The sequence below is a fragment of the Typha angustifolia genome, chromosome 14 (genome assembly GCF_048772165.1).
Source record: "Typha angustifolia cultivar Huaian chromosome 14, ASM4877216v1, whole genome shotgun sequence".
NCBI lineage: Eukaryota > Viridiplantae > Streptophyta > Magnoliopsida > Poales > Typhaceae > Typha > Typha angustifolia.
The window spans coordinates 8364374-8388754 of NC_133252.1; the positions used below are offsets into that span (position 1 = coordinate 8364374).

General features: G+C 34.5%; 1 protein-coding gene across 1 annotated transcript; it reads right to left on the reverse strand.

Annotated features, from left to right (window-relative positions):
* Positions 1-1917: 1917 nt before the first annotated feature.
* On the reverse strand, positions 1918-16824 carry LOC140776678 (probable protein arginine N-methyltransferase 3). The gene is made up of 7 exons (XM_073120469.1): positions 16463-16824; positions 15323-15823; positions 15117-15214; positions 13053-13131; positions 12714-12974; positions 12468-12635; positions 1918-2784 (listed from the first exon to the last, which is right to left on the reverse strand). Exons 1-7 carry the CDS (start codon positions 16754-16756, stop codon positions 2332-2334), a joined length of 1854 nt encoding a protein of 617 aa, XP_072976570.1. The 5' UTR covers positions 16757-16824; the 3' UTR covers positions 1918-2331.
* Positions 16825-24381: the final 7557 nt, after the last annotated feature.

The following is a 24381-nucleotide window of genomic DNA, read 5'->3' on the forward strand; positions in this document are numbered from 1 at the left end:
TGTTATTTATGCTCAACTTGCATATACTTATTGTTATGATCAATTAAAATTAATTTAATTTTGAGTAATGCATTAGAATTGATTATAATATGCTTTTGATGATTTGATTGATTTGTGTATGACTTATTTCATTTGATTGTCATATTCTATGTCTTGAATCTATTTTGATTTTCTAGAAGTGCATCTCCAAAAAGATTTCTGATTTTTTCTTAGACTTTTACTTTAAAAAAAAAGGATTTTTTTAATGTTTTCTACATCAACGGCTGCAGGGCGATACAAACATAATTTTGGCACTCCACCTATTATCTATGAACGGCTCGTGGTAATTTTTAATTTTTCTGAATTGGGGGTTCGAACGCAGAATTTTGCGATTGAACGTGATAACTTAACATTTTCAAATGGAAGATGGATTTAACTTAACATAATTTTGGCACTCCACCTATTATTTTTTTGTATGCTTTGGGCATATGTTGAATCTTGCGACTTTTTTCCTTCTTTAGAATGCCTAAAAAAAAAGCTATAGTTACTAAGAAACCAAGGCTGCCTTCGTCACCTACCTCGACTCCGTGTTGACGATTCTTCATCGTCGGTTCCCTCCGAGTTTCTAGTCTTTGACATTTGTGTCAAAAAGGGGGAGAATGTGTGTGAGTTTAGACGTGAGTTTAAAGTTTAGGAGTTTACTGGTATAAGGGGAGTGTTGGCATAGGGGGAGTTTATTAGAGTTTATTGGTTTATGTTTACTGCATAATAACTTTGCTTAAATACTTTTAAACTTATGCTTGCTTGATAACTTGTGTTTGGATTGGTATTCATTTCAAGTTATTTTCACTTGATCTTGGATTGTTATTCATTTCAAGTTATTTTCATTAGAGCTTGCTTGATCTTGCTTGTTAGATTTTTAATTGTTAGCAAGTGTGTACAAAATATTCTAAGTGTATTTTTTACATGTATATGAGCTTTACACAAGTCTAGAAAATCTCTGGTTTGAAGAATTGCAAAATTATTGGAGCAAAGTTGATGAGATCAAGTTATACCAACGAAGTTTGAAAATCTTAGACTTTCGTGAGTACAGATAAGACTTGAATTTGGCTCTATCTTGGAGATCATATATAAGGATTGTGATGCCCTATCTCTAGGATGGTTGAAGAAGATTATTAAAGGAGACTTCTTGAAGCTACATCGGATCGACGGGTTGTTCTGTGAGTCAGTCTTGTAACTGCTAATATTCTAGTGATTGGTTTTGATCTGAGTTTGGATCCGTGGTTTTTTTTTCCGTTTGGATTTTCCACGTTAAAATCTTGGCGTTCATCTCTACTTTCGTTTTTAATATTTCTTCCGATTACCTAAAGGTTAGATACATACATGTGTCTAGAGGATTTTTCATTATTTGTACTCTAAACTTCACAAAAAAGATATTATCATATATATATATTTGTTATTATTATTAGAAAATTATTAATTAGCAACTATGATTACAAAACATTCCATTGATATCGGAGATCAAGAACCGTAAACTCAAAATAGATTTTACAATATCCGAATTAGATAGAAATTTTTTATTCAAATCCAATCTAAATCTTGTCAGATTACCCTACCGACATTGAGAATGACTCTCCAACCTACTTGTGCATCGCACTTTTCTACAAAGAAGCATTTATTTTCCCAAGCACTTCCTCTCACATACCAATAGTATTGATCTAACCTTCAGAGGAATGTTTAACAGTTTCACTTTTGCTAGGTAGAACGTCCTAGTCAGGACAACATTGTGTAAACAAACATCTTATCTTTGAGAAATAAGTTTAGTAAGCAATCTATAGCTAAGATTCGAACCAAAAATACTCATACAACATAAGTATATTATTAAGTTACAAAGGATACATATGACACAGTGACATTAGTAAAGATGATTGAGGAATATATAGCCAATAGCCAGTATCAAGCCTAGTGCAAACCATTTATGATATGCTTATGATTTCATACAAGCACTTGATAAGTCACAGAAACAAAAATGGCAGAAAGTGGTTATGCAGTTTAAATCTTAACCCCAAGATGCTAATCCAAAACTGCCCTCCTTCCCTCTTCTCTCCCTCATAAAGATTAGGGAAAGAAGTGGGAGAGAATATAAAGAGAATCTCCCAACTATTGGAGACCCATACAAGTATCACCAAATGAACTCAATAAGGACAATGAATTAATATATAGGAAATAAGCTGAAGGCAATTGGGAAAATGATACATTTTGGTAAAATTCAATGTATGCGAGCTGGAAGAGAAAAAGAAAATCTGATCATAAATAATCCACTAGCTCCAGGAGGTAAAACAATGTGGTGGATCACAAATTGAAGATCTGAACTGGCCAACTGTGTTTCCGTCCTGTGGAGCTGATCCCTGTGGTCTCCATGGATACATCTATGCTACGATGTTCAGATGACCTGGCGATGCTGATGCGTGACCTTATAGTCGTTGCGGGGCACTCCTTCGACCCAATAGCTGCAGATGAATTTGTGATGGATTTAGCTGCTGTCATGGCAATCGGCTCTTTGAAGGTGAAGATAGTCTGAGACCAGTGAGTTTTGGGAGAATAGGGCGATGTGGATAGGAGAGCTGGTGTCTCCTTGCAGAATCGGCTTGTGAAGCCTGTTTCGAACCAAAGGACAATGCCATAGCACCAGGTTACTCCAGATGGTGCATATGCTGAATCCACCATGTGTTCGGATTTCAGTTTAAGATCAAAGGTCGAGGTGAAATCCATCTCATCTTGCTTCATCAACACAAGATCAAAGAACTGCAGTAAGAAGAAAACAATGAGAAAATGGGTAAGTCATGCTTAATAGTAAGTCACTAACATGACAACAAACTGTAGGAACAGAAATCTTCATATTGATGAACATGTTAAATATCTATACCTCCAAGAAACTAATTCTTCTAAAATTTTAAAAATATATCAAATTCGCACTTGAATAAGAGAGGAAGCCTGAAATATTATAGCCAGAACTTCAGTTGTTTTAAGTATGCCACATGTACCGTTGTAGATGATAATAGCATCTTCAAAACCACATGAACACTAAAAATAAAATTGATCCGAAAAGTATTGTCCAATATCAGATCGGTCATAAAAACTGAAGATGTCCCTAATGAACTTGCTGACCAAAGAAATTCTGGTTCAGTCCCATGAGGGCTAAATGGTCTGCATGATTCTGCTTAACTGCAAGCTGTAACAGGCATTGTAAAGATCCATATAAACACCCTTGCCATGAAGTATGAGACTAGGCAGTTAAAATGGTTGATGACATGGCAGAACTTACATTGAGATGAATAAAAAGCACAAAATTAGCAGAGCTGCAAGGTACACTAATAATTAATGCAATTTTAGAGGCCTAAAGTGGAGCTGCATAAAAAGTTTGAAAGCTCGTAGCTCAACAAGAAATGCATAGCTGGAAGGCACCAAATCAGTTAGCTTCAATAGTTCAATCAAATAGCTTGTCATACTAATAGCAGTAAATATTATGGAACTAAGCAAATCTGGTTCTTTTTAACTTAGAGATGAACACAGACTCACCTTTTATCCTCATATAGGCCAATCCTATGTGAAAAAATCTAGACACACATATGTATCTATATCTTAGACAATAATATCAACTCTTTCCTTGAATGAATATAGAATAAATATTAAAAAGTAAAACAAATATAAACGCCAAGATTTTTACGTAGAAAACCTAAATGGAAAAAAACCACAGATCCAAACTCGGATCAAAATCAATCACTAAACTTGTAGCAGTTACAAGACTGACTTACAAAACAACCCGTCGATCCTCACGACTTTGTTTTCCTCAATCTTGATCGCTAGAGCGCGCAATTCACTGCTTTCCGTGATTGATCTCCAATCTCAATAACCCTTGAGATTGATCCTCCGTCTAAATGATCCCTAAAATAAAAGCTTGGTGGTTATAGAAGAGATGGACCCTTAAGCCTGCAACAAAAATACTGTGCTTTCTATTCTTCATTGCAACTTTCCTCCTAGTGCTTAGGCTTTGTTAATTTGTGTCAAAAAGAAGAGAGTGGTTGAGTTTAGGGGGAGTAAGGAGTTTAGTTTAAAGAGAGTTGTATTATATTTGCTTTATTTGCTTTATTATGTTAACTGTGCCGAATGCTCGGATATTATATGTTAACTGTGTGATTTGCTTAGATGCTAATTGAAGTTCAAATCCTATGTGTTTACTGTTTATAGTTTTGTATGATCTTACTTCATATTACTATCTATCTATAAACACTTTACTTCAAGTTATTTTCATTCGATCTTGAATTGGTATATTTTTTGTTATAGACTTGAAGTGTTACATTTTTTTAGACTTGTTGAATGCTTACTTAGGACTATTTGTAATTTTTGTAAAACTAGATATTTTGTCACAAATTGCCAAAAGGGGAGAATGTTAGGTTTTTATTGTTGGCAATTGTGTGCAAAATAATTAAAGTGCTTTTATTCATGTACATGATTATTTATATAAGTTTTGAATTATTCGGATTGAAAATTTTCAAAATCAAGAGGAAAAAAGTCAGTGCATTTACACAACATTTGAACGCATCCAAACCGCGTTCGAACGCAGGTTTAAGCGTTCGAAAATACAGAGAATGCGTTCAGGCAGTTCGAATGCTGGTTTAGGCGTTCATAAATACAAAAAATGCGTATTGGTCGTTCGAACCCACTCACGAGCTGTTCGAACGCACCACCCTGCATATATTCACACATATAGAGAAGTATATTTGCACATTCGAACTCAACCTGTAAAAATCAAGTCAGCGCGTTCGAATACACTCATGCCATGTTCGAACGCACTTGAGAACAAGTCAACGCATCCGAACGTACTCGAACCGCGTTCGAATGCACCCACGTAATATGCAAAATTCTAGAGTTACGTGAGTCCTGATATGACTTAGATTTTGCCTTATCTTATTAACCTATATAAGGGTTGGGATACCCTTACTCTAGTGAAGTTGATAATTGCTTTTACTAAAGAATTCTTGAGGCTATAACGTTCTTCTACCAACAAGGTCTATTTTCTCTACAACGCACCAAGTTTTTGTCTTAAGAGTCATCTAGACGGAGAATCAATCTCGCGGGTTAATGAGATCGAAGATCAACCATGGGAACCAGTGAATCGCGAGCTCTAGCGATCAAGATTAAGGAAAACAAAGTAGTGGGGAATGACGAGTAGTTTTGTAAGTCAATTTTGTAATTGATACAAGTCTAGTGATTGGTTTTGATCCGAGTTTTGATCCATAGTTTTTTTCTGTTTAGGTTTTTTCACGTAAAAATCTTGGCATTCATCTTTGTTTTACTTTTTAATATTTATTCCGCATTTATTCAAGCATAAGGTTGATATCATTATCTAGGATTTAGATATATACGTGTATCTATATTTTTTTTTCAATTGGTATCAGAGCAGACTCTCTTACTTATAGAGAGATATCAACTAGGCATGGCTTTTCATAGAGATTGACAATCTTCTATTAGACCTATTCTTGATGGAATAAACTATGGATATTGGAAAGTTAGGATAAAAGCCTACATGAAGTCTATAGATGAGTGAGTGTGAATAGCCGTTGTGAATGGTTGGAGCGCACCGATGTAATTGATGAATGATAAACTTGTTAAGAAACCTCTTAAGTCTTGAGATAGATCGGATTATGAAAAGGTTGGCTAGAATAGCAAGGTAACTAATACTATTTTCAGTTGTGTTTCCTCGGATGAATTTAGAAGAATATCTATTTATAAGATAGCTAAAGATACTTGAACGATCTTAGAAACTACTCATAAAGAAACCATAGCTGTTAAGCTTTCGAAACTTTAGAGATTGACTACTAGTTTTGAAACTCTCCGTATGAAGAAGGAAAATAAGACATTTGAAGAGTTCTATGTAAAACTAAGTGACATAGTCAATTCCAATTTCAACCTAGGAGAAAAAATTCTTGAGAACAAAATTTTTCATAAGATCCTTAGGTCTCCTAGAAAGGTTTTAGACGAAAGTTATAGCTATTGAGAAAAGTAAGGACATTAATATAATAAAGGTTGAACAGTTAGTAGGTAATCTATAAACTTTTGAGTCCACTCTTTCTAAACCTAGCAAGTCCAAAGGTATGGCCTTAACTACTATCGAACAAATTTTAAAGTCGAATGATGACGACAAATTAAATATTGAGATATTAGCTATGTTTATCAAAAATTTTAATAAATTCTTTAAGAAGCCAAATAAGTTCAATGCTGAGAAACTTATTTCGATGTTTTGAATGTTCTGATTTTGGACATATTGCACAGGAATGTTCTAATCGCCATAAGAGATAGAGTAAAACTATAAAGGTCACTTTGGATGACTCAGATGAATCAGATGATAATTTTGAGAAACACCAAGAGATTTATGTAGCTTTCATCCTTTTCATACTGACTTTATTATTAATTCTGATAGTACCAATAAACAGGAAGTCTTACTACATGAATAAGAAGAATCTGAGATACAAAAAGTATATAATAATTTGTATCTAGCGTCATTCAAACTCAAGAAAAGTAATCTAAGACTACTTCAGAGACTCAAGATAATTGAACCGAAAAAAAAATCAATTTGAGGACAAGTGCAAAAGAACGTGTCAAAATAATACCTACTCATGTATGAAAACCGTCATTGCCCCTATACGGTTTCAGTGATCAAAATAATACAGAAAAAAATTTCTGTCCAGTTTTAGAGAATAAGTCAAAAAACGTATAAATTAATACTAAGTCGGATTGACTATTATATTGCACTATTGTTTAATATGAAAGTTTATTTGAAAAGATTGTTTAATGTTGTCAATAGCTTGCATATGCACTTTGTTATAATCAATCAAAATTAATCTTTAATTTATATGATGCATTAGAATTGACTAATAATATACTTTTGATGATTTGATTGATCTGTGTATGACTTATTTTATTTGATTAACAAACTTATGTCTTGAATTTATCTCTGAATTTTTAGAAGTGTATCTCTAAAAATATTTTGAATTTTCTGATTTTAAAAAATGGTCGCGTTCGAACGCATGACTTTTGAGTTCGAACGTGGGACCTAACACGTTCGAATGCGCGGACTAGTGCGTTCAAACGCATGCATGGTTCTTTATATACTGCGTCTAAACCCCATTGTTTCATCTTCCCCATCTTCAAACCCTAAAACCCCTTTTATCCACTCTCTCAAATAATCAAAACTTCCACCCAACAATTTTTTAAAGGGGTTTTCTACTTCAGATCTGGTTGGTTTTAGCATGAATCTTTAAGTTTTTCATTCTCTTTTGGAAGGTATGAATTGAGAATAATTTCTTATTTTTTCTTCCAATTAGCCCTCTTGATCTTGGTTTGATTTCGTGTGTTTTCAAGTTTTAATCACGATATAGATTTTATCTTAATGTTTCTTAAGCGATTGAAGTGACAAACATGTTTATTTGGAGTGGAATATGGATTTTACTTAGGGTTTTCATGTTTTCTTATTTTTTTGGTGATTTTATTTTTATTGTGAGATTTTTTTTGTATGCTTTGATTGTTAAGCATGGTTGTATTTCTCTATAGAATGTCTATAAAAGCTGTCTCTTCAAAGAGGCCAAGGCCCCCTTCTTCGCCATCGTCTACTCCACCAAAGTTTTCATCATCGACTACTATAGAAAAGTATAAGCACAATTTTTTGTCACACCCGGTGATTTGTGAGGCCAATGGCCATATCTCACTTTGCTCCTCTAGGAATTGAGAAATTATTTACTGAGCGTGGGTAGTTAGAAACCTGTAAGATGGATGGGGTTGCATATGTGGAGGTTGTTCGTAAATTTTTCAGCAATGCAACTGTTCTGAACCAACATATACAGTCAATTGTCCGAAGTGTTTTTGTCTACTTGATTCTGATATTAGTCGTGCAGAGTTTCATCTTCCGAAGGGTGATTTTGAGTATCCTAATTTCGATCCACTTCCCTCTATTCTCAATTCATACTTCGCAAAAGATAGTGAAAAACTTAAAGATCCACGCCCAAAAACATTAGATCCGGAGTAAAAAACCCTTTTGAAAGATTATAGGGTGGAATATTTAATATAAAACGTGAAAGTTTTGATTATTTGAGAGAGTGGATGGGGTTTCTAGGGTTTGAAAAAGAGAAAAATGAAACAATGGAGTTCGGACGCAGTATATTAAAAACCCCGCGTGCGTTCCAACGCACCAATCCGCGCATTCAAACACACCAAGTCCCGCATTTGAACTCAAAAGTCATGTGTACGAATGTGACCCTTTTTCTTTTAAATCAGAAAATTCAAATTTTTTTAGGAATACGATATAAGTATGTCAATCAACTGAAATAAGTCATAAACAGATCAATCAAATCATCAAGAGCATATTATGATCAATTCTAATACATCATATAAATAATCTTGATTGATCATAACAAAGTGCATATGCAAGCTTAGCATTGACAATATGAAATAATCTTCTTAAATAAACTTTAATATTGAACAATAATGCAACATTTGCAATCAAACCGACTTAGTATTAATTTATACATTTTTCGACTTATTCTCCAAAACTGGACATAAATTTTTTTCCATATTATTTTGATCAATGAAACTATATAAGAACAATGACGGCTTTCACACATGAGTAAGTGACACTTTTCTTGTATAACATAATAAACAAAGTATAAATTTGTTATTTTAAATTTTTTAAAAAAGTATTGAATCAAACTGGACTCTAAATAAGATGGCTTTCACTCTAACTTATTGTAGCCATTTTAATTGATTTTTTATAAATACAATTCTATTGACTAAGTATAAGGTCAGACCGTGCATATCATAATTAATTGAGAGCTACCTAAGAAAATATTTCATGACATCATACTTACTCAAAAATATACATATATTATAAAGACATTAAATTTAATTATTGCATAAGTCGTGAGAATGATTACATAAGTCGTGAGAATGAGTAAATAAAAAATGACACACTATACTATAATAACTCACAATTAAATGAAGGCCATATACATATCAAAAATTTTGAATCTAGAAGTGCATCAATTTTTTTCTTTTTTTTTGTTTTAAAGAAAGCAAACTATAATCCAAAGTAAAAACGAAAATGAAAAACCGTAAACAAAAAAAATCTTTAAAACACAAATTATCAATCAATCCTAAAAAAAATCTAAGATTTAAAAATTAGATATTTACATAAAAGTATATAGCTAGGGAAATATTAATAAGCAATCAAACTCCCTATAGCTAGCATATCTCACTAAGAGATCATTTAATAAAAGCACTCTGAAGAGGTGTCAAAATATTTTTTTTCCTAACTCAAAATTGTCTAGTTTTCAATTCATAAATGAAAGCACTCCTAAGTTTTTATAATAATTTGCAATTAGGTATAACATACCTTGGAATGCCACAATAAAAACATGTAGGAACAAACTTTTTTCTACTTACCTTATGTTGAGAAGTGTGTCTTATATTTACCTTTGATGCCTTTAAAGATTCACTACCCTGTTAATTCAATTTTGATTTTGAGACATTCATCTAAGTTCGCTTTGAAGGTACAATTGATGGTTTCAAGTTTTCTTTCTTTTGAAAACATGCAGAAACAAAGACATTTTTTTATTATTTGAATTACCGATGTATCTAACTCCATACCTGTCTTTTCCAGGAATCTGAATATTTAAAATCTCATCAAATTTGTTCTTCCTTTTTACAAACGTCATCTCCTTCAGCAATCGCTCTAGTTCAATTTCAGCAATCTTTATCTTATCTTTAGCTTCATCAAGTTGTTGAGTGAACATTTTAGGTTATTTTTCTTGAGTTGATTTCTTTTTAGTTCAATTATCTTGAGTCTCTAAAGTAGTTTTAGATTACTTTTCTTGAGTTTAAATGACTTTAAGTATAAATTATTATATACTTTTTGTATCTTAAAATCTTCTTCTTCATGTGATAACACTTCCTATTCATCTGTACTATCAGAATCAACAACAAAATCAGTATGAAAACAAGAGGAGATGAAAGCTACATAATTTTCTTAGTCTTTCTCAGAATTATCATCCAACTCATCTGAGTCATCCCAAATGACCTTCATAACTTTACTTTGCTCTTATGCCGATTAGAACATTCCTATGCAATATGTCCAAAACTAAAACATTCAAAACATCAAACTTTACTATCATGATTTTTGCTTTTCTATTTAACATTATTATTACCCACCCCAACAATTAAACTCACATGATTCTTCTTTTTCTCAAAAATGTTTTTCTCAAGTTTCTCAACATTAAACTTATTTGACTTCTTGAAAAATTTATTAAACTTTTTAATAAATATAGCCAACATCTCAACATCTAATTCGCCGCCATCATCCGACTCTTCTAAAATTTGTTCGACAATAATTAATGCCATACCTTTGGACTTCCTAGGTTAGAAATAATAAATTCAAAAATTTGTAGATTACCTACCAATTGTTCAACCTTCATTATATCGATATTCTTACTTTCCTCAATAGCTGTAACTTTCACCTGAAATCTTTCTGGAAGAGACATAAAGATCTTACAAACAATTCTGTTCTCAAGAATTTTTTCTTCTAGGTTAAAACTGAAATTGACTATGTAACTTAATTTTGTATAGAACTCATCAAAGATCTCATTTTTCTCCATACGGAGAGTTTTAAAGTTAGTAGTCAATCTCTAAAGTTTAGAAAGCTTAACAGCTACAGTTCCTTTATGAGTAGTTTCTAAATCGTCCAAGCATCTTTAGCTATCTCACAAGTAGATATTCTTTTAAATTCATCCGAGAAAACACAACTAAAAATAGCATTAATTGTCTTGCTATTCTAGCCAACTTTTTTATAATCCGACCTATCCAAAGACTCAAGAGGTTTCTAAACAAGCTTATCATTCACCAAGTACATCGGTGCACTCCAACCGTTCATAACGGTTATCCACACTCACTCATCGATAGACTTCATGTAGGCTCTCATCCTAGTTTTCCAATATCCGTAGTTTAATCTATTAAAAATAGGAGGTCTAATAGAAGATTGTCCATCTCTACGAAAATTCATACATAGTTGATCTCTCTCTATATCTAAGAGAGCCTACTTTGGTACCAATTAAAAAAACATAGACACATGTATATATCTAAATCTTAGGCAATGATATCAACCATTTGCTTGAATAAATACAAAATAAATATTAAAAAGTAAAGCAAAGATGAGCGTTAAAATTTTTACGTGGAAAAAACTCAAACGAAAAAAATCATTAATCCAAACTCGAATCGAAACCAATCACTAAACTTATAGCAATTACAAAACTGACTTACAAAACAACTCGTCGATCCCCACGACTTTGTTTTCCTCAATCTTAATCGCTAAAGCCCACTCGCTATTCACTGCTTTTTGTAATTAATCTCTAATTTTAGTAACCCTCAAAATTGATCCTCCATCTAGATGACCCTTAAGACGAATGCTTGATGCATTGTAGAAGAGACAGACCTTGTTGGTAGAAGAGCGATGTAGCCTCAAGAACTCCTTATCAAAAGCAATCACCAATCTCACTAGAGTTATGGTATCCCAACCCTTATATAGATTAATAAAATAAAGCTAAATCCAAGTCATATCAGGTGCGTTCGAATTCGCTGACTTGTTCTCAAGTGCGTTCGAACGCAGCCCGAGTGCGTTTAAACGGGCTGACTTGATTTTCACAGGTTAAGTTCGAATGCACAAATACACTCCTCTGTATGTGTAAACGTGCTATGAACATATGCAGAGTGTGTTCAAATGGCTGTGAGTGCATTCAAACAGCCAATACACGTTCTCTGTATTTGCAAACGCTTGAACCCGTGTTCGAACGACCTAAACGTGTTTTCTGTATTTGCGAACGCCTGAACTTGCGTTCAAATGCAGTCTGAGTGTGTTCAAACGCCATGCGAACACGGTGCAAACGCAGTGACTTTTCTCCTCTCAATCTTGAAATTCTTCAATCCGAATACTTTCAAAGCTTGTATAATATATGAATAAAAGCACTTATATTATTTTGTATACAATTGCCAACACTAAAAACTTAATACTACGTTTAAAGGAACTTGCAAGGGGGTTGTGACCGTTGCACAAAATTAACTGAAAAACAAGATATCAAAGAACTTTATAGACAAGAAATGCCTTAAAATTATCATGGAATCCCTTGCCAATCATCTCAATTTAGCTAAGAATTCAGCTGGAACTCTAGAAGATTAAAGTCAGGTTTGCTACTTATAAAATGTGCCAATTCTATTCATCTTTGAGATCTTCTTTAGCCAACGCTATCTTCTTAGATAAGGACTTAATTATGATGATCACTGTGATAATGATAATGGCCACAAAAAGAGAATGATTAATAGGAAAGAAGCTTGCTTCATGAAGCATAATCAGCAACAAAAATTCCAAGCTGCAAAAGTAAAATACTTACATGAAGCATAGCAGACTCCGTCACGATATCTTGACTATTCACTACATCTACAATAGGAACACAAGATGCATCCTCTACAACTTCTTTGCCAATGCAAGACATATCATAGCCATAGACATTTTCCCAAAATGGTAAGCTGGTTCCACCTCTTCCAAAACCAGCACCAAACTGAAAGAGCATTTGAGGAAAATGTTAGCCTCTAGGTTGGGATCGGATAAAATTCAAGTAAGCAAGCTAAGGCCTTACAATGGTTGCAGTATCCGGAAGAATAGCTCCACCAGGTTTCAGGAAATGATCACGTGCATATAGAACTGAATTAAGCATAGATTCATATAGCAGGCAATAACCCATCCACTCACTCACTAGCACATCAACGCTATGAGGTGGAACCTGAACATGTTTGTCTAGATCTTCAACCATACAGTGGACCACACTAACCACATTTTTGGAATCTGGTTGTTCACATCTCATGCTCCAATCAGCCAATAGGCCATTATCTTTTGCAACCTGTATATATACAATCAGTTGAAATATTTAAGAGAGCTGAATAAAATGAGGCCACTTGCTAGATATACGACCCATTACTTGAGTCGCCACAGTAGCCATCTTTGCACTTGCTTCAACGGCAATCACTCTAGATGCCCCAGCTTGAGCTGCAAAAAGGCTACAAAAGAAAGAGAGAATGAGCATTAGCAGATATAGTTGAAAAGATGTGCATAAATATTTAAGGTTATACAATGCCTATTAAGGTTGGATAATGTCAATAAGCTCACTGTGCTGTGATGTTATTTGCTGATGTAATGTGATTGTCTACCAATTTAAACCTAATCCTAATAATATCAGGGGCCCAACATGGTGGTTAAAAAATATGAGAGTTTAGGTCATGCTCCTAGAAATGGACACACGCTAGCATTTAGGATTTCCTGAAATTGCAAGTAGGCTACCACAGTACAAAGTTGGCTGGCTCTACCAATCCTTTCTGTCTACCACAGTACAACCCTGTAAATGAACCTGTTATTTTTAAGAAAGAGATGGAATAATAGGCAAAAAAAGAAACTTCATATAAATGGTAAGAGCTGCTCCAAGAAGCTTAGTGCAAAAAGGGAAAAGCAATCACATAAAACAAAGTCACCTATTAGCAACAATTAAGGTGAATATTCAATTTCTCCACTTGCTGACTAGTTCAGCATCTAAATTTCTTCTAGATTTACCTCCATAAATTAAAATAACCTAAATTCCAATCTCTAAGCTAGGCCCATCAATTGTTACTCTCTTCATTGGAGAGAAACACAAGACTAAGTTCAAAAGGAAGTCTTCATTAAGTCATTTCATGTTGCATGATCAATCGGTCATAATATAAATGGGGAGAATTGGATGAATTTGGAATTCCACATGGAAGGAAGATGGATTGTCAATGACCATGAACCTATCTAATTACAAGATAATTAACCTAGACTCCTTTGCAACATATAACATCAATAAACTGATTGGAAGAGAGTAAAAGGTACTACTTTTGGAGATAATGGAACTTGATAGTTGATAATCCCTTTGCAAATGTATCATGATTTTAGGTTGAGTGTCATGCTTAGTAATCCATGAACAAGTTACAGAATGTCTATTGGAGGTGTTGGCTGCTTTCAGTTCCTAGTATATTGATGTAAGGACTAGCAGCAGCTATCAAACGAAGAAACTATTGCTCTCCGATAAAAGTTATGATAACCATTCATATCCAAGAGGAATAGCTTATTGCCAAAATTGAGCTCTTGCATGAACTTATTTGACCTAAAATAAGAGACCATCCTAAAGTAATCACTAATTACAGTAGAAGATGACAACATTCTTATTTATCCTCCTTTATGGTCATAGGATTCTATTTCATAATACCTTGTCCAGCTAGTTACTTTTTATCCTCTTGACTCTCCTAGCTAGGACTTTTAATTTGGCATTACCACCATTACATAAGCATTATCCCTATGATATCTATAGTTCACAATTAGCACTGTTTAGCACAATTGCCTCTATTATTATGCATGCTTAGATTTTATTTTGAAATCAAAACCATATGACAAGAACTATACATGGATTACATCCTTATACCATACAGCTAATTCTGATATTTTATGTGAATCTATAGTTATATCAACTTGTTAGAATCAGTATATAGCATTATATTTTGTTGCTGTACTTCAGTTACAATTTGATGTACAGAAGTTCACAATTCCTCCTGTTGCCTATTATATTAAGAAAATCCTGTTAACTCTCAGGAGTCAATACTTTCAATTAGCTTTTTTGCAAAAAAAGGCATACTTAAACCCAAAAGATATACTGTCATAAACTAATTATCAAGTAACCAATTTCTATGTGTTATGAAAGACAGCTATGAGTGTTGTTCTCATCTTCACATTTTTCTCTGAGATATATTAGACTTCTACTCCTAGTTGCAGCCTTTACTAGAATAGCAGACGGCGAAAGGAGAGTAAGTCCCAATTATGTTGCTGCTAGAGGCAAAAGGATCAATCAGAGAAGTGTTCCAGACTTTGGTGAGTTACTACATTTAGACAAACATTCAATAAACAATCCAAGGAGTAATCAAGATGCAGTATGTCACTTAGCTAGGAGAAAATGAAAATATAGCATCTGCCAAGCTACCTTAGGATCCCTGTGCCACAACCAACATCCAGTACAGTCGCTTGATCCATGAGAGTGGGATTACTCAAAAGGGCACATCTATAAGTATCTGTCCTAACCTGAAAAATTTTACAAACACAAGGGAAATTTTAGGCAGCATAGAGTTACATATAATCTCAATTACATTTAGTTACTATGTGAAGTAGATATTTTGTGAGGTTGCATACCTTGTCGCTGAGCATCTCTCTGTGGATACCAAAGGAACCATAGGCCCCAAAATAGTTATCATTCACACTCTTGATTTCCCTAGCAGCAACAATACCTCGAGACACTCTTAGTTGCTCATTCTTATTTTTCTGATGAAAGGATCCACTACTCTTGTCAAGAGAAATGCCACTGGCCACAATTCTCTCAATTTCTAAACAGCATCCCTTTTGCCCAATTTCAGTTTGAGCATCAAGCTCACCATTACTGCAAAGTTCAGCTAAATCTTCACTACTTATAAGTTCTCTCATTACTTCTTTGTCCATTGATGTAGTACAATCATCCTCATCTTCATCACATGCAAAACTATGCAAAAGTGAGTCATCCTCCATATAAGGTTTTAGGTATGAATCATCCTCCCAGAGAACCTTCCCATCCATCTCACAACCTACATGAAAGTGATTTTGAAGATCACCATTGCATTGAAAGCTTCGTCTGCAAACCCAGCACTTGTTTTCCGCCACCTAGGAACCAGAAAAAGAGAGTTCAAACCCATAGATGTCAAAATCCTCCATTTCTAAACTCTCCTTAAGTTTTGCCCGCAGAATTTCACAATATTTAAAACCTATCTTTTGGTATATAAGCATTATCTGTTACTATAAGATCAAAGACAAATTGCAGAATAATAGAAATTTTCAAGACTAAATAGCATAAAACAGTAAAAGTTGTCGGATTATTTTAATACCAATTTATGGGAATAAAATGAAAAAGAGAAACGAAAATACAACCCAGCTTCAAATGTACTGCTATGCTTCAAAGATATCATACTTAGGAAACACCATACCAGAAAGAAGAAGAAAAAAGCAATTTTTTTTCTATTTCTGAAATGTTTATACAAAGAGGTAACAATGGAAGTACTCAAAGAAGTAACTTAAGGAATTACTAAGGATAAAATGTGAGACTACTAGAAACAATTTATCCACCCGTTCACTAAAAGTAACTCCATAACTATTATTTTCATTATACCACCGGGTATATGGAGTATGTGTACGAGCATATCACATGGAATAGAACAGCTACTAAGCCACAATTCAGGAAGCAATCAGATTCAAAAATCAAAATAAGACCCAGAAAATTTTTACACCAACTAACTAGCAAAATACCTGGGACCTGATATAGTTGATAAGCTTGATCGAACCATAGAAATCCAACGCAAAATTCCGAACGACGCCATGGAAATCGAACGAGTGATCCAGACTGCAGTGTTTGAAAAGCGCCAAGGTGGAATCGAACCGCGAGGTGCAGAACAAGCAAAGGAAATCCAATACGGAATCCTCCTCTTCCGATTGCCAGTCGTCCCATTCTTCAATCTGCTCTTCTTCTTCCTCTTCCTCTTCCTCCTCGTCTATTTTAACTTCTTTTGCGAATCTTTCGCTCTCGTTGAGTTCGTTTGCCATTACGGCTTTGTTGGGAGGCTGCCTGCTAAAACCCCAGAAGAAAAACCCTAAACCCGGGAGAGGTTTGTTTTCTATGCCAACGGGTGTAAGCAGATTGGATTCGATCGGATAGAACCGGATTTAACTTCATTGGATTCGGATCCGGGTCCGGATCGGATATTTTGTCATTTGTCATTTTCCACATCTATCTCCACATCTCATTTAATCATTTTCCCATACTCACTTATTTTTTAAAATTTATTTTAGTCTAATAATGTCCAAAGATAATATATAAGGTGATCCATGTCCGTGAACCATGACCGTAAACTAATCAATTAAGCCCTCACTTGTAGAATAAGAATAAGTTTATTCTAGAATAAGCTTCCTTATTCTGATATAATAATTAAACAACATCTTACTTTATTTTAGTATAGTAATTTATCATTTTTTCTCATCTTATTTCATATAATTTTTAAAAATAATATAATAATAATTCATAATTATTATTTTGCCCCTAGATTAGATAATAATTAATTACAAAACACCTCAGCTATAGTTCAAGCTTATGATTATTTTATATATACTGCAAGCTTATAATCCCGCATTACCTCATAGTTCCTCTGTATATCCTCTAATGCATTGTTATTTTAGTGCGGGCTTATAACCCCACAATGCCTCTTTATTTAATACATGATTATTTTATACAAAGAGTGTAAAGTTATTTCTACAGTACGGACTTATAACCCTACATTATCCCATAGTGCATACTTATTTATTCACAGTGCAACATAGAGTACGTTCATAATTTTAATAAAAAATAATATTATTTCAAAAAAATACTATTTAGTACTATTTTAACATATAGTCAAGGATATTTTCATCATTGGGTTTAAAACATCATCAATTTCTAATACAATTATCTTATTTCAATACTAACTTTATATCATATCAAATATAATTATTACACATTATACTAGTATTGAATTAAACATTATAATAGCTTATACTAGTATTAGTCATCTTATTCTGGTATTAAAAATTATAATATTTATGCTTATTCCATCCTAATTTTACAGGTGAAACGGGGATTACAAATACTCTTATTTTCGGAAGAATTGGGGATTAACCTAATTAATAGCATTAAGAAAATAAATTAAAGCTTAATAATATATATATATATATATATTAAAAATAAAAAATAAAAAACAAAGTTGCAGCAAACGCTTAAAAGACGAGGGACCAATTTTAGCTTTGGTCGGATAAAAGCAACAACTCCATTTAGACCCCAAAAAAATCTTCGGCCAAAATGCAAATCATATAAGCATGTTAATCTCCCACTGAAAGATATTTGTTACATACATTCCTTTCATATTAACCACCAAGTTAGAGATATTAAAGAATCTCATAATATAGACAGGAACATAAAGTTTCCTCCAATGATCAAGCATCTACGGTGGTTTGAAATCGAATTATGCAGTGAATAATATCTTTAAGGAAGCAATAATCAAGGAAAATGTGTTGACATGATTCTATATTAGCATAGTAAACAGTAACTCGTTAGTTCTTTGGAGAGGAGAGAATCTCTTGTGTTTGTTCAATTTATTACATGTTCGAACTAGATCTCGACCAATAATCTAGACGTAAAAAATTTATAAAATTTTTTGTTGTAGTAGCCTCACGAGTTAGAGATCTAATGGCTTTGGTTTTACTTAAATTTAAATCGAAGTGAAAAATTAAAAATAAAAGAGCGAAGGAAAGTCAGAATGGAGCAAATCAGTAAATATTAGATGTTGCGACTATCGTCAAAGGATGGTAGACCAAGAGTGGTGGTGGATGGCCGTATATTAGGATGGCTCATGATGGAGAATAGTGGCTAGAGTTTGAAAGCTTAGAAAGAATCTATAATTACGATCTATTCTTATGAATATAAAGACAATCTAACGACTACGTTAAAAGATAAAAGACAACAATAATAAGTTGCTAAACTCAAGATTCATTCAACAATAACAAGTAACTCAAGACCACTCTTATTTATAGGAGTAAAATCTTAGCGGATCCAAGTATGAACAATCCACTTTATTTAGATTTAAAAATAATAAATAAATCTAACTAACTTCTCGACTTGACTCTATTAACTTAACTCACGTTATCAAATTATAACAATACAAGTAGCTATCATAAGAAACTACACATTATAAAGGGATAAATAAAGAAAGTAACTAATGTATGACACAATCGCTACTTACATTAGTCTTCGTGTATATATATATATATAGTAGAATCAATGTTTACAATGTCATTTCGCAAAGCATTTCAACCCAAATTCTCTGGTATCAGCACAAAAATATCTTAAAATAGTTTAAGATGGTAATAATGTACAATAATATCTTAAAATAATTTAGCATGATTATATGCCTTATTACCTATATCTGTTCTAAAGAACCATGGAGTGAGCTAGATCATCTCATAGTATATGGAAAAGTTATTTTCAATCGTTGAAAGTGTCTTCAATAATATTATTCAAATTTGCTTCTTTAGTTCTTTCTCTGTAAAATTTGTATTATCTACCTTTGAAAATTTCACATAAAAATTTATAAATAAAATCAAAAGAATAACAATAAACACCACATTGTAGATGAATGGAGATAATTAACACAATTTTACATTGCTATTAAGTACAGTAATGCATCACCTTTCTCACTACGTAAGAATTTTGGCTCGTTCTTTTCATCCACAAACATTATATTGAGTTATTATTAGAGGAAAAAATAAGTCGCACTTTTCAATGATTTTTAAAAAAATATAACTTTTGAACTAATTATATTACGAATCAGATCTGAACTGATCTAGACGTAAGAAAATTGTAAAAATTTATATAGAGTTAGCATCCAAAGTTAGAGTTCTTATGGATCTAGTTTCATGAGAATCCGACATCTAGATGAAAAGATATTAATTAAATAGTGGAGTAAAGTCAAATAGGGTAGAACAGTAATTAATTGAAGTTGCGACAGTCGTTGGAGGGTGGCGGACGGCCAAGGGTGGTGGTCGACGGCCGTAAGGTAAAATGGTTGCTAGTGGAGGAAGATGGCTAGGATTTGAAAGATCGGAATACTTCAACGACTTTGATCTACTCCTAGAAAGATAAATGCGATCTAACGACTATGATAAAAGATAAAGATGAAAATATTAACTTGGCTAAACTCATATTCATTCCATGATAATTATCAACACATTTCCACTCCTATTTATAAGAGTAAAAATCTCTATCAGATCGGATCCATATGCGGATTATCCAATTTATTTAAAATTTAAAACAATAAGATAAAGCTAATTAACTAACTTAACTCGACTCGACTTAACCCATATGGTCGGATCGTAACAATCCACCACGCTTTCGACACCTTATCCACAAAATGACTAGTACGTGAGCTAGATCTTCTAATTTACATCGTGCTCATAAGCCAATGAGTATGCATGCAGATACGACTCAGTCCGATAGCGCGGGCCTATCGGTTTGTTCCACTAGTTGTCCTCAAGCTCCAAGTCATGCTCATGGCCTCCCAATTGGTTCGTACAAGTTGATCAAATCGGATCACAAAATTTAGCACACCTCGAGATATGTGCACTTCATCTCTTCCACTCAATACATAAAAACCTAACCCTAAGGCTGAAATTAGATTTTGGCTTGGGGGCGCTACTATGGGCTGCATGGGCACCAGCAGAGGCTGGCAAGGTTGTGGGCTACTAGTAATCGACCTCCAAGTGGTCCTTGCGGTGGCAAACCACTGTGGAAGCCAAATATCGAGCTCAGGCTCGAGTGGCTGCAACGGCAGCTATAGTGCCTCTCCTATGGGTCCCCCAGCCCTCGGCGGCTACGATTGGTGGTAGTAGTCCCACTACCGTAGAGCCCCGACAGTGGTGAGGCCTATAGAAGTGTGGCTTTGCTAACGTAATATCGCCACGAGTGTGGTCGTCGGGTTTGGCCATGCAATGGTTGCCGACGGCTGAATTGGCAACCACAATTTTGTAGTCGGCCAGTGGGAGTTGATCATGGCCGCTGGTGGTCGTTGGAACGCCGAACCTATAGCTACCTATCACAATTTTGCTCTAGCGAGTAGGATCATCGACGGAGCTCTTTCGGCCTTCTATTGCAGTTGCCGTCGGCTTGGCTTAGGTGCAGGGGTCCCGTGGAAGGTATCGGACATGGCAGAGGGGGCCGAGAGCGGCTAGATTGCCGTCGGTGGGAATCTAGGGTTTTCGGCCTAGCTCCCACCGTAGTTGGGAAAGACGACTCGAGGGGCCATCTCTATCGATTGCTTTGGCGTCGTTGTCGCGGCGGGCTTGGCCTGCAAGGACGGAAGGCACTCCTCCTCAACTAGATGATGGGTTTTAGCTGACGGTTGGGTTTCCTCTCCATCTCCCTTATAGTTTGAAGTTGATGGTAGTGATTGGGCTATTTCCACGATGGTCGGCGGTGCTGGTGATGCCAGCGACGCTGGGCAATGGAGGGCGACTAATAGGGCCTCTATCAAGGCCCGAATCGAGTCCTTGATGGCGGTTTGGATCTCCTTCGAATTCTTCTTCGACTCGGGTAAAAATTCTTTAAAAAATGCTTTTGCCCATATTGGCAACTCATCATCGATAGTTGCTGGTGGTGGAGGGGGCGCCGGAGAAACTCTCATAGGAACGGAGATGAGTTTTTGGTCTTCCATGGTCTCTCCTTTCTCCTTCATCTTAGATCATGTGATAACTATTATTCAAGGAACGTCGACTCTGATACCAATGTTACAAACCAGATCTGGAATAAGAAAATTGTGAAACTTTATATAGAGGTAGCCTTGGAAATTAGAATTCTAATGGATCTAGTTTCATGAGAATCCAATGTCTAGATAAAAAAATATTAATTAAATAGTGGAGCAAGGTCAAATAGGGAGAACAGTAATTAACCGACGTTGCGGCAATCGTCGAAGGGTGGCGAATGGCCAAGGGTTGTGGATGGTCATAAGGTCAAATTCGGGTCGGGTCAGATTTGGGTCGGGTCAACTTTATCCTAACACGAACATGACTTGATTATTAAATGGGTAACACGACATGACCCATCTAACCCGTTTAATAAACGGGTCGTGTTAACATGATCGGATAACACAACCTATCTAACCCGATTACCCTATATAAAAATTAAAATTTATTTTTAAACGAACAAATTAGCCGATTTTCATCATAAAACTCATTCAAACATAAAAATTAAAATTCTATTAATTTTAGCTAGATTCGCACAAAGAAGAGCCACCGCTGCTTCGGGAGGAGCGTCGATGACAGCCATTGGGAGGAGTTACTAGATCTAAAGTCGACATGGAGAAGTAAACAGAGCTGAAGTTTTTGAGAGTCTTTTCACAACTATGTATTCTCCCTCCTTAGTCGACCTGTAATCACAAGCACACAACTATTTACAATTTGTCTTATACAAATATGAATCTTTATGATGCTAAACAAAGGAAATAATGACCTTGTAAGCTCGGCCAAATCCACCATCTCCAAGCTTGTTGTATACCGAGAAGTTGTTGGTGGCGGCTTCTATAATGAGGCAGAGGCAACAGATGGGGGCGGAGGCGGTAGACAAAGGCAGAGGCGGCAGATAGCGACGGAGGAGGGCGAATTTTTTCCCCCCTCTCGTTGAGGCAGCCGGAGAGGAGTGGAGAATGGAGAGGTGGCGTGTTAGGGTAGATGTATTTAGATTTAGGGTTTTAGTTTTATATATATATATATATATATATATACCCGAACATGACTCGATTATTAAATGGGTTAGACGGGTTGACCCGTTTACGACCCAAACCCGATTAGACTAAACCAAACCCGATTAAGAGTCGGGTTGGGTCAAATTTTGCCACCCCTATTTACCACACATAAAATGTCACAAAAATTTAATTTTGTTGTAGTGATCTCACTTCGGTATAATGATTTGTGTGTAATATTTTTTCCTTCAATAGTTTTTTTCCTTTCACTTGACTTATCGACTAAGTTCACTATATTAGCTAACCAAACTGTTTGTCGTACTTCTTGTATCTTACCGCAACTTTCATTTATAAAGAAACATGTGTTAGAATACCAAAATGTATATAAAATGTGTCTTATAAAGTAGACAGACATGCTCAATGCATATTTATATGCAGATAATATATAGACTGGAGGGGCTATAAACTATATTTATCTCAAAAGAAGATCAAGTAAATATGGGTAGACCACATACTATATTCACTACATCTAATATCTCAAAAAATTCTAAATTTTGTGTTGGGGCCAAGAGACTAATATATACAAAAAAAAATGTACCTACTAAGAAAGCCTATAGATTATAAACACCACTAATTTTGAGTGAGATTAAGAGATAAACCTTATAAAATATCTAGTTTGGACTATCTTCTAATGCCTCGCTTTCAGTGTCTTCTTAATTTCCAATGCATGAGTTCATCCTCGACATCCGTCATACTTGAGAGAGGAATTGTGTTGCATAGTATTTTGCAAACGAGATGGCTAGAGAAAAGAGGAAGGAGGGGGATTGTATTATGTTGTTCATTATTCTAACTGATATAATAATCTTACAATAGGTTATGGAGTGCGACGCACTTCAATCAATACTACCTAAGGGTATAGATGTAATTTTAATTTATCATCTACTCATTCTAGAAGCTTAATATTTTTCCTCCAACTATAAAATGATAAGGTGGTAATTTTACAGTATAACGGTGTCTACGGGGTTATAGGTTTTTAAATGTCTAGGAGGAAATATATGCTTGATACTCAGCCAAAGTACCGGAGAGCAAAGTGTGATTAATATAAATTTTTTTTATTTGTATATGATACTTCCTGTAACTTTTTGGTCTTATTAATTTGATTCAACCATTTATGATATTTATGAAAATAATAAACTCCTCCCATCTTTTCTTGAAAGAAAATTCAAACCTTAAACACGTGCATGTAGGGGTGTAAACAAGCCGAGCCTGAGCAAGCCGGCTGCTGCTCAGGCTCGGCTCGAAATTAATTTCGAGCCTCTTTATTGGGCTCAGGCTCGGCTCGCCTCAGCTCGAGCCGAGCTTGAACTGGGCCTGATCAAGCTAGATCTTAGCCCGAGCCTGAAATGAGCCTATTATCAAGCCAAGCTGGCTTGAGCTGGACTGAGCCAATTCGAGTTCAAGTCGAGCCACAACCTATTTAAAGTGAGAACAATCTGAATAACAAATTTAATCTGTAAATAAAATAAAAAACCAACCAAATTAACTATAAATTTTAAAGTTAATCAGTGATTAATAATCATACCGATTTCAAAATTTTTATAAGTAAATATAACAAAAGCCAACCAAATGAACTTACCTTAAATTATACAAAACTTTACTAAAGCCAACCAAATTACCACACCAATTGCAAAATGTTAACATAGTACCATTCATCATAATTTGGCTCAAAGCAAATCTAAATTTTGACATCCAAATCATAAGTCTATCACTTGCTAAATATTAGCATATAAAGTACTTAACTTATATCTTGCCAAATATTACAATAAAATCCAATAACATGCCAACTATTACAACTAAATTTATTTGAAACTCTTAAGTCTCAACACCAAAAAGAAGTTTGGTCCTATAACT

Bases quoted from the DNA above. Each gene is read 5' to 3' on its own strand.
- LOC140776678 (XM_073120469.1), bottom strand. From the start codon at position 16,756: ATGGCAAACGAACTCAACGAGAGCGAAAGATTCGCAAAAGAAGTTAAA. The intron at 12,636-12,713 runs GTAAGGCCTTAG...ATGCTCTTTCAG, and splicing joins TTCCGGATACTGCAACCATT to TTTGGTGCTGGTTTTGGAAG. The intron at 2,785-12,467 runs GTAAGTATTTTA...TTCTTACTGCAG, and splicing joins CGGAGTCTGCTATGCTTCAT to TTCTTTGATCTTGTGTTGAT.